We start from the raw sequence: 11870 nt of genomic DNA, 5'->3' as shown, positions 1-11870 counted from the left end.
TCGAACTTCACAGGCACATGAAGAACCATCTAAAGATCAATTATATGTGACTAACATTTTTTTTAAACCAAAATGTCAGATAGAACCTTGTATCTACAAACATCAAATTGAAAACTAATTGAATCCTTTTCACAAGCACCATAAGTATATTAAACATACACCTCTTTGTATAATTAGGGCTGGATTCCATCCGTATCGCAGAAGATCTGCATTATAACTCAATAGAAATTATAAAAAGGCAAAGTTCCCGGGATCACTGAGACTGCATTCACGGTGAATGCTACATATGTCAGCTCAATCGGAAATGACCTTAAATGTATACGTGGAGCTTCCAGACCTTAATTAAGGTAAACGTAGTGAAGAGGTTCGACCAACCTTCATCAACCTGTTTTAAATCTATTTTAAAAAGTATTTGGAAGGTCACATCTTCTAAAACCACATACAAGTACCATTTCACTTTGTCACATTAAAAGAGGAAGTATTAGGAAATACTGTGCTGGCTTATAGGGAAAATTGCACCCATTCGGGTCAAAGGCTGTGGACATTTGACATAGATACCAAGTAATACTACACCTGCATTGCTTGCTGTTTGGGGTTTTAGGCTGGGTTTCTGTACAGCACTTTGAGATATCAGCTGATGTACGAAGGGCTATATAAATACATTTGATTTGATTTGATTAATACATTTGAATTCACAAGCACTGATTAAAACAAAAGCAGCAATGGATCAGAATGTGCTTTGTGGTAATTTAATGTACTGGACAGTACAGGTTTTGGCCTTTCTAGTTTTTCCTAGCCACCGTGCTTCTACACCTGCATTGCTTGCTGTTTGGGGTTTTAGGCTGGGTTTCTGTACAGCACTTTGAGATATCAGCTGATGTAAGAAGGGCTATATAAATACATTTGATTTAATTTGATTATGCAGTTTGATTTCTTTTGTCATTGAGGCACAAATACAATAATATAATACATTCATTTTTACCTAAATTATTGGCCTTCACAGTTCAAAATCCCCTTTTAACAATCCTATTCTATGCTGGTTCAGTGGAGAACAGGTATCTTTATGAGAAAATGTACTGTTTTTACAACTATATAAAATATAGTTAGTCTTTTAATAATTATTCATTATTTGAACAACAAACTTCCATATCCACTTTGTTTTCCTGAGATAAAAAAAAATCATACTTCTTTAAAATACATGAGTGCATCACACACACACCACGTTAACCCTACATCTTGTATATTGAAAAACTTCAACTTTAAGTAAGGTGCACGGAATCAACAGAACTTTATCATTACTTTACATTCTTAGTCAAAATACAGCAAAAGAGTAAAACTACAGCAAATCATTAATTTAAAGCAAATCATTCATTTAATCCACATAATTTCATTGCTACAGTATCCCCTATCCTAAAAGAGCATCATAGTCTATGTACCATACTAGCCTGCCACTGGTCGGCCGGATCCCAGTGATGGGCCAATGTTTTGGGTTGTCCTTGACTCGACTGAGCTGAGTGACCAGCTCATGTTTGCTCTTACCCATCACCAGCACACCTACTTTCTGGGCCTGGTTGATAGCCTTGAGGGTGAGGCTCATACGCTGGTGAGGCTTGGCTGGGCTCTCGGTGAAGGCTACTAGACTGTTCCCACTTGCATCTAGTTTGCTGCCTGGGAACAGAGAGGCAGTGTGGCCGTCGTCGCCCACTCCCAGCAGGACAAAGTGGAAGCTGGAAGCATTAACCAACTGGGTGATGTCGCTCTCATAGAGCAGCGCTCCACTATCCTCCTCCACACACAGCCGCTGGTTCATCTGCACCGGCATGGGGTGGATGTTGAAGTAGGACATCTTCACGTGTTGGAGCAGGTGGTCATGCAGGGTGCGGAAGTTGGAGTCCAACTCTGTGAGAGGCACGCATTGCTCGTCCACCATCCACACGTGGGTGTCCCTCCAGGGGAAGGAGTAGTGGTGACGGGCCAGCCTCTGAAACAGAGCTAGGGGACTGGAGCCCCCGGAGAGGGCGAGGTGGAAGCGTCCGCCCTCCCTTACCGCGTTCTCCGCTGCAACCTGCAGGTCTGCGGCCAGCCGCACGATGAGCTCCTCGGGCCAGGCAGACACCATGTCAGCGCTGCGGTACTTCCCCTGCATCACCTGGAAGCTCTCCCTCCCAGACCCGCCTATGTGGTCCTGGGTGACCATGACCAGTGCCTCATTGGCGAAGTTCACCTTCCGTCCCAACAGTTTGAAATCCAGCATGTTGCCATTGTCCGCTCCCCCGGGATACAGGCGGGGAAAGGTGTCGGCCAGGCTCTGCAGGAGAGGTGTCCAGAAACTCCAGGAGGCCAGCAGGTTCTCAGCACTGATAAAGCTGTCCTTCCGGCCTTGGAAGATGTGCAAAATGAGTTCTGCGTAAGCCTCCCTCTCCACCGTTGGCGTCAGCACGTAGTAGTCTGAGATGGGCAAACCTAATACACTGACATCTTTGTGTTCTGTTACCTCCTTCCACTCAGTGTCCATCAGGTCTGGCTTGAACAGGTTCTTACTCACGAGAATGGCTGGGTACTGCAGAGTGCCGTGGCCAAAGGAGAACACAATCTGCTTGGGCTTGCAGTGGACACTGCTGTGGCTCTGGATACAGAAGATGTCATTCTTGAACAGAATGCGAGCGTAGCCTACACGCTCATCCAGCATCTTCCCTGAGGTCAGAATGACTGGCATGCCCTCGTACTGGGCTAGGTCAATGTGCACCATTATACCTGAAATAGAAAAAAACTGTTTTATCACTGAAATATATATATTTTTTAAATAATAATAACCTATGTATCACATGTAGGGCCCTGTGATTTGGACTATCATGTCACATGACTGAGACTTTAACCTTTATTTTAAGCCTTTTCAAGAAATCAGAATTACACCAAAAAGGAAAGCAATTTGTCTGAGGATGGTGCTGGAACATCTGACATAAAAAGAAAGGGGGATAGTTTGATGAAAAAACTTTAAATAATGTGACATGATTGCCCAGAACACATGGCCCTAATCATATGTTATTACTATATGACAAAACATTTCTCCTTTAATAAGCCTTTAATGCACAGGCTGAATAGAAGAACTCCTACAGACAAACGTTCTCATGACACTTACCAGCGAAGGTGGGGGTGAGGCTGAAGTGTTCCCTTGTTTTGCTCAGTTCTTCCTGTACCTCTGCATTGTAGGCCTGGTACTGACCAATGGCAGCACAGTTACTGTCCAGGCGCTGCAAGGCACTGAAGATCTTCAGCTTGTTCTTGAGGACTTCCTTAGTGTTGCTCAGGTTGGATGGGAGCTCCATGGTCAGAAGGGTCATGACCTCAGTCAGGTGGTTCTGTATCACGTCCCTGATCACGCCATACTGTTCATAGAAGGAGATGCGACCTGTGACAAAGGGAGAATAAATCAAACAACCAAAAACTCCCTGACAGGTGATGTTACTATCCCCATCACATATTTTATAGAGGGGGTTAATACACTTTAACTATACAGTACCTTTGGCATCCAGGGTCTCCTTCAGTACAATCTCAACTCTCTCAATGTGGTGCTTGTTCCAGATAAGATCCAGATGCTTGCTGTTCTCCCTTCTGAATGGCAAAATCTTAGAGACAACCTTTTGAGAATAAGAAACAAACATTAGAATTAAAACCAGTTGAGTTGACAGTCGTTTTGCACTGCTTCGCTAAGGTTTTAGTCATCAATCTTGCAAAAGGGCAGAATTGTATCAATATAGTAGTGTCCCCCCCTATGACCTTGGCTTTCACCTCTAATTGTTTATTTATGTCTGAGAAAAAAAAAAACGTTTCAACCCATATTATCTAGTAGGCAATATAAGTATAATAAAACATTTACAAATATAATATGTTTAAAAGACAAAATTATCTCAATGAAGCCTTTCCATATCTTATAATGTCCATACAGTATAAAGTTAGAATCTGTTTCTAACTATCTACCCAAAATATTTCACCTTCTTTATTACTTTACCAAACATATAGTTAGTGATGTTCACAAATTTAACAGATTTTGGACTGTCTAAATCATCCCCATCCCTAAAGATTGGAAAGCTGCCACGGTCATCCCCCTCTTCAAAGGGGGTGACACCCTAGACCCAAACTGTTACAGACCTATATCCATCCTGCCCTGCCTATATAAAGTCTTTGAAAGCCAAGTTAATAAACAGATCACTGACCATTTCGAATCCCACCGTACCTTCTACACTGTGCAATCCGGCTTCCGAGCCGGTCATGGGTGCACCTCAGCCACGCTCAAGGTACTAAACGATATCATAACCGCCATCGATGAAAGACAGTACTCTGTCAATCACCGTATTCTTATCGGCAGACTCAATAGCCTTGGTTTTTCTAATGACTGCCTCGCCTGGTTCACCAACTACTTTGCAGACAGAGTTCAGCGTGTCAAATCGGAGGGCATGTTGTCCGGACCTCTGGCAGTCTCTATGGGGGTACCACAGGGTTCAATTCTCGGGCCGACTCTTTTCTCTGTATATATCAATGATGTCGCTCTTGCTGCGGGCGATTCCCTGATCCACCTCTACGCAGACGACACCATTCTGTATACTTCTGGCCCTTCCTTGGACACTATGCTAACTAACCTCAAATGAGCTTCAATGCCATACAACACTCCTTCCGTGGCCTCCAACTGCTCTTAAACGCTAATAAAACCAAATGCATGCTTTTCAACCGTTTGCTGCCCGTACCTACCCGCCCGACTAGCATCACCACCCTGGACGGTTCCGACCTAGAATATGTGGACAAATATAAATAACTAGGTGTCTGGCTAGACTGTAAACTCTCCTTCCAGACTCATATTAAACATCTCCAATCAAAAATCAAATCTAGAATCGGCTTTCTATTTCACAACAAAGCCTCCTTCACTCACGCCGCCAAACTTACCCTTGTAAAACTGACTATCCTACCAATCCTTGACTTCGGCGATGTCATCTACAAAATAGCTTCCAACACTCTACTCAGCAATCTGGATGCAGTCTATCACAGTGCCATCCATTTTGTTACCAAATCACCTTATACCACCCACCACTGCGACCTGTATGCTCTAGTCGGCTGTCCCTCGCTACATATTCGTCGCCAGACCCACAGGCTCCAGGTCATCTATAAGTCTATGCTAGATAAAACTCCGCCTTATCTCAGTTCACTGGTCACGATAACAACACCCACCCGTAGCACACGTTCCAGCAGGTATATCTCACTGATCATCCCCAAAGCCAACACCTCATTTGGCTGCCTTTCCTTCCAGTTCTCTACTGCCAGTGACTGGAACGAATTGCAAAAATCGCTGAAGTTGGAGACTTTTATTTCCCTCACCAACTTTAAACATCAACTATCTGAGCAGCTAACCGATCGCTGCAGCTGTACATAGTCCATCTGTAAATAGCCCACCCAATTTACCTACCTCAACCCCATACTGTTTTTATTTTATTTACTTTTCTGCTCTTTTGCACACCAGTATCTCTACTTGCACATCATCATCTGCTCATTTATCACTCCAGTGTTAATCTGCTCAATTGTAACTATTCACTCCTATGGCCTATTTATTGCCTACCTCCTCATGCCTCATGCACACACTGTATATAGACTTTATTTTTTCTACTGTGTCATTGATTTGTTTATTGTGTTATTGGCTTGTTTACTGTTTACTCCATGTGTAACTCTGTGTTGTTGTCTGTGTCACACTGCTTTGCTTTAATTTGGCCGGATTGCAGTTGCAAATGAGAACTTGTTCTCAACTAGCCTACCTGGTTAAATAAAGTTGAAATAAAAAAAAAATATATATTTTTAGGCCATTTAAACAGCGTGTGTTCCTCCTATAGACAAAGGGAGAAGGGCTATGTAAAGGGATCGATTTTGTTGTTCTAAGCATTTGCAATGTGTCTGCCTCTGATGTAAAACAAATTTTTGACTTCCACACAAATGACTTCTTTTAGGTTTAAGGAAGTGTAGAGCCATGAAAGTTGTGTATTTAGATCCACCTCTTTGAGACAAATTCAGCGATTGCTTTGCCATATGTGTGTGCCGTGAAGCAGTCAAGCTGAATAAATGTTTTTCTAAGGAACACCCCCCAGAAGATGTTTACATAGTCCTAGGAAGCTCTGGCTCTTCTGACTTATAAAACGGTGGGAAATCAATAAAATAAGTAACGTCAACATAATTCTTTAAAAAGTAATTCTAGTGCCCGATTTCAGGACGGTCAGCTTAATTAAACCAAAGACCTGCTTCAATTGTGAAGTATTGTGTTAAAGTGTAACCTTCTATGTATAGACTGATCAAGAGGCCTACATCACCTGCTTCCCTAAATAGTGGTCGATCCTGTACATCTCGTTGTCTTTGAGGGAGGCGCCCAGTTGAGTGGACAGGAGTTGGGCGCTACTGAAATCATGGCCAAATGGCTTCTCCAGCACCACCCTCAACCACGCCCCGTCAGTCGGCCTGCAGTTGTTGTTGATCTTTTCTGCAATGTCCGCATAAGCGAAGGCTGGCACTGACAGGTAGAACAGCCTGCCAGCCTCCACTATGCCCTCCTGCCTCAGCTGCTCTGTCAGGTGTTTGCCCAGGGCCTGGTAGTCCTCTGAAGTATTCAACTGCCGATACTCAGCCAGCCTCAGGAACTGCTCCTTCACCAGGGCACAGCGCTCCACAGACAACTCCCGAGGACAGACCACTCCCTTCAGCACTTCAAACAGGATCGGCGTGGCCTTATCGTTGGGCGACAGGCCTCCGCCATAAAAGGAGAAGCTGTAGCCGCTACTGACCTGGTTAGCGTACAGATGGAAGAAGCCCTGCCACAGGTACTTCTTAGCCAAGTCACCTGTACCTCCCACTATGACCACTGACACATGACCTAGGCTCTGTGCTCCCTTGGCCTCCTTGGTATAGCCTCTCTGGACACACACAGTGGACAGAAGCAGCAGTGCTGCCCACACAACCTTCCACATTCTCTGGTCCAACACAGATCAGCACCTACAGGAGAGAGACAGAGCAAGAAGAATCAGAGAATTTCAAAAAGGTGATTTACAGACCAGTTGTGGATTGCTAAGTATTTCCACGTTATTAACCCTTAATCACAGTGGCTGAATTACCCACTTAAAACACACATTGATTACAGTCGTGGATTGGTTTCCCACCAATGCAAGCAGGAATTCTGTGAGGCAGCCTAGCCTACTCTTAATAATGTGGCATATTTGGTTTGTGGGTGGAAAGTGTCGGCTCTTAGCTATTCCATGAACTACAACATCACCCCCCAACATAATATTCTTACATGTCTCTGTTATAGGTTCATCTGTAGGTAAAAGTATATGTCAAATTGAGGGAAATTTGTGTCAAATTGAGGGAACTACTCTGTCAGTAGATAACATGTCAATCCTGTGGTAAATGTTATTCACATTTTCCACATTGATTGTATTCAAGTGGTTGAACCCCGAGGCCTACGTTTTGGGGTGGAAAGTTAGAGACAACCGGACTGCTCAAATTGCAGAGAGAGACAATGGTTTCTAGACTGAGACCATTGAAAAGAGTGTGGCTAAGTCAACATTTACAAGATTAACAGACGAGGCATCTAAACAGCTTGCGTAACTTTACTGTAACGTCTGAAATCATAGTCTAGTATTGAAGTTTACACAGCAAACAACAAAAGTCAAGGCCGCTGATTTCCTCTGGGAATCAAATACTTTTGGAATGGATGGAAACTTATTAAAACATTTACATTTTTAGCTGACAATAAGTCAAGATTAAGGAGTGGTCCTATCCAAACAACCCAGATCACAGCTCTGACTGCAGGATGTTGATCAATAAACAAGAGGAGTAAAGATGAACATAGGCCAGGTCATTCAGTGTGAACAAATATCCATGGCATTAAGTTCTTGAAACTTTGGGTAACCAAAACCTCCTTTACCACACGTAAGACCACACATTGTATAATGATTTCAGTGACAGTGACATAAATACTTGCTCTGTACTGTATATACATTGTAAGTTAGGCTAGTGGCAAAGATATAGGAACCATAGTGGCAAAGATATAGGAACCATCTCAATAATCCTTTTAGATACCTATCCCATGTGTCTAAATCCCAATCCTCCTGAGAAAATGTCTTTGACCTTTCAGGGAAATAAAAAATTACATGGATACATAGTTGTCACATTTTTATACAGAACGACTCATTTATGATTATGAGGGATCAACTCAGTCTCAGCAAATAGTGTACAAAATACTATGAATACATATTTTGAGTACCGATTATGTATTAACTCATGATAAGTGCAGAACTAACAAACCATTGACCTAATAACTTCTCAACAGTTCTATTGTGGGGGAAAACTAGATAGCCCATAGCAGCCTGACAAATAACAACAGGGCTCACATTGTTAACCCAGTCTGCCTATGAGGATATTAGAGAATTGCAACACAGTCCTCCAGATGATCAGAAAGGCTGGATATTGGAAAGTCAAAAATGTACCATCCTGAAATTATACAGTAGCCTACACTCAATAAATATGTAACTTTGTAGAAACTCATAACACACCCAGTGCAAATGTATTGAGCCTTGAAGCCTTCACTCAACTAAAAAACCGAACCAAATGGTTTAACATCCACCTTCTGCCTAGTGTGTTTATCACATTTACATCCAAATTATATGTTAAACTTTGAAAAATAATTAATAATAGCATGCTTTTGGATACTATTTTCTCCTACTATTAATTTCTGACTGAAATACAAAAAGGAACTAAATAACCCAGGCTAAAATAGGATGTATTTGTCATGAATAGTGTCCTCTCACCTATGGCCCTGCCATCACAATCTATCTATTGAAAGTCAATAAATATAAAAAATAAAATGTAAAAAAAAGAGTTCTTAACAGGACAGTTACACCTGCTAGCTGTCTGACTTCAGCCATGCAGTAGATGGATACAATGTTACCCAACAACAGCGTTTCTGTCCATTTACAATCACAATAAAATGATTTTGTATAGCTAATCCATCTCACTCAAACTATTCAAACTAACCTAGTCTGAACATAAAAAATAATAAATTAATCCATCTCACACAAACTATTCAAACTAACCTAGTCTGAACATAAAAAAAATATAAATTAATCCATCTCACTCAAACTATTCAAACTAGCCTAGTCTGAAAAAAATAAATATATATACAATATATATATATATTCTATGGAAATTAAGTTTACCTTCTCCCTCGACAGTCGAGTTCGATGAAAGATCGCATCCATCGATATTTATGTCAAAAGACACTTCCTATAGCAGTCACGTGACATCTGAGCGCTTGAATAAATTATGCGTTTCACAGATATATGAGCATACCAAATAGCCCGTACATTTAACCAGAGGCGTAATTGTTCAGTCAGTTACATTGGGATCCTGCATTAAACCATTAGGTCAGATGCAAATGCATTTTATTTGTGTTGCTATAAATTTTTATTAAAATTTTACAATTAAAAAAAGAGTGCAGTTGTTCACCTGTAACTACACATAAAAAGTTACGGCTGTCGCCTAGGCTATTTCACTGCGTGCGGCTGAACTGACATCGTCTTGCTAATGCAGTCTCTCTGACAATCAACATAACATGCTTTCGGCATTTGAATGTGAAAGAGGTTAATGGGATTCATGTCATATGCTACAATACTAGTCAATTATTCAATAACACTGTTTAAAAATCAAACAAATCATGACAAATGTTGACCCTCTAATCTATATTATCCCATTTATTTAAAATCCCAGTTTAGTTCATACCACAGGAGGCTGGTGAAAGGAGGACGGCTCATAATAAATTATGGAATGGAGTTAATGGAATGGTATCAAACACATGGAAACTATATGTTTGAAGTGTTTGATACTAGTCCATTCCAGCCATTACTATGAGCGCGTCCTCCCCTTGTCTTCGGGTCTTCCATCTCTCCATCTCCTAAACATGACTGCCCTCTACTGGTGTACTACAGTTATTTAGAATTTCCAACTGAGGTACTTGTTTGAATGTTGAATGACGAGTGCCATCTTACACCCATAACAGTACTGTACTTTGTAGAGTCACTTTGGAAACACTCTACCCCCCTGCCTTTTTCTTTTTGTTATAGAATAATACATACAATAAATATAAAATAAAATAACAAGATGACAAAATATGGTAAAATTGCCTGGCCTACATTACATCAATATTATTGGTAAATATTGAGAAACTAACTCAAAATTGCCATACAGTAAATTCAATATTCTTTAGGAACTAGTTTTGGCTACGCACCAGAACAAGAATGATACAACAAACAAATAAACATTTACCACCACATATTTTCTTTAACTAGATAATGACTCTTATAAGATATTAAAATAAATGACATATTTGGTTTTGTATCCTGAAACATTTGTTCGTACTGCATCAGCTGATCAGCCGTCTCATGCCATCATTCAGTGCCTATGGAACCAAGAACAGGTAAAACCAAGAGCTCTTTTGGTCTTTTTTCAATACTTGCAGTCTTTACCACATGACAGATTTAGACTGAACTCATCTTAAATCAACCTCCCTGCACAAAAACTACCAGATAAGGTCATGCAATGTTCCATGAAAACACCACATTGACCTTCAACTACACAAAAGCTACTTATAACACTATATTAAATCCTGCCAATACACACACCATACACACACACAGCTTTAGGTCCAGTGGCCATACCCCAGAGCCCTCCCAAGTAGCCTTCCACTGTGAAATGTAAACAGTGCTTCCTGAGCGTGTGTGTGTGTGTGTGTGTGTGTGTGTGTGTGTGTGTGTGTGTGTGTGTGTGTGTGTGTGTGTGTGTGTGTGTGTGTGGTGTGTGTGTGTGTGTGAGAGAGAGAGAGTGAGAGAGAGAGAGAGAGAGAGAGAGAGAGAGAGAGAGAGAGAGAGTGAGAGAGAGAATGGGCCCATACAGAGTTTGCTAGCCCAGCTGTCCCTGCCATAACCCAAGACTTGAGAGGCAGCACAATCTCCGCAAGACACAAGCTGGAGGGCCACTGTATTCTATCACCTCCTCCCCCCAGGCCTTCTACCCAGCCTCTAGCTACCTTCCTTCCCTTTGTTCAGACTTCAGGGCAGACGTCGTCAAGCTGAGCACACAAACGAACGCATACGAATGTCTGCTCTCATCTTCATCAGGCCCCCTCGGCCAACACACATCACATTTACTACGGCTATTTACCAAATTACATTTCACTTTCGTTTGTCCTCTTACTCCCCCTCTACGTTCCACACAAGATCTGGGAGCAGGAACGGAACCTAAAAGCACAAACTGCTACTCATCTTTACATGGGGGTGGCTGTGGAAAGGACAATTGCAAGATAAGAAAAAGAAGTCTCATTCAATTTGATATAAACTTTCTTTGTAAAGTAAATAGTGTAAAATGTAATTACAGTTTTTGTGATCTCAAATAAAACACCTGCCCCTTCAAAACACTCTCCTTTGGATTCACTGTTATTTCATATGGCACCACACTACAGGAGGGGATTTTAACATGTTACCCAGGACTGACTCTTAAAATTGATTTTTTATTTTATTTAACTAGGCAAGACAGTTAAGAACAAATTCTTATTTTCAATGAGGCCTAGGAACAGTGAGTTAACTGCCTGTTCAGGGGCAGAATGACAGTTTTGTACCTTGTCAGCTCGGGGGTTTGAACTTGCAACCTTCCGGTTACTAGTCCAACGCTATAACCACTAGGCTACCCTGCCGCCCAATGGTGCTTTGTCTAAACAGTTCCATTAACTCATTCTAGAAGTCTTTCATTCTGCCAACCACCAGTCAGCCCTGATAGGTAATATGCTGCAGTGA

The 11870-nt window shown here is 41.6% G+C and overlaps 1 protein-coding gene across 1 annotated transcript; it reads right to left on the bottom strand.

Moving 5' to 3' along the window:
- Positions 1-1353: 1353 nt before the first annotated feature.
- LOC109898702 (GDH/6PGL endoplasmic bifunctional protein-like) lies at positions 1354-9310 on the bottom strand. Its single transcript, XM_020493802.2, has 5 exons — positions 9243-9310; positions 6345-7020; positions 3521-3638; positions 3140-3409; positions 1354-2754 (listed from the first exon to the last, which is right to left on the bottom strand). The coding sequence occupies exons 2-5, from the start codon at positions 6993-6995 to the stop codon at positions 1406-1408; spliced, it is 2388 nt and encodes a 795-aa protein (XP_020349391.1). The 5' UTR covers positions 6996-7020; positions 9243-9310; the 3' UTR covers positions 1354-1405.
- Positions 9311-11870: the final 2560 nt, after the last annotated feature.

This window comes from Oncorhynchus kisutch, linkage group LG1 (genome assembly GCF_002021735.2).
Source record: "Oncorhynchus kisutch isolate 150728-3 linkage group LG1, Okis_V2, whole genome shotgun sequence".
Lineage (NCBI taxonomy): Eukaryota > Metazoa > Chordata > Actinopteri > Salmoniformes > Salmonidae > Oncorhynchus > Oncorhynchus kisutch.
The sequence above is the reverse complement of the archived record's forward strand: the minus strand, read 5'-3'. Positions and strand labels throughout refer to the sequence as shown.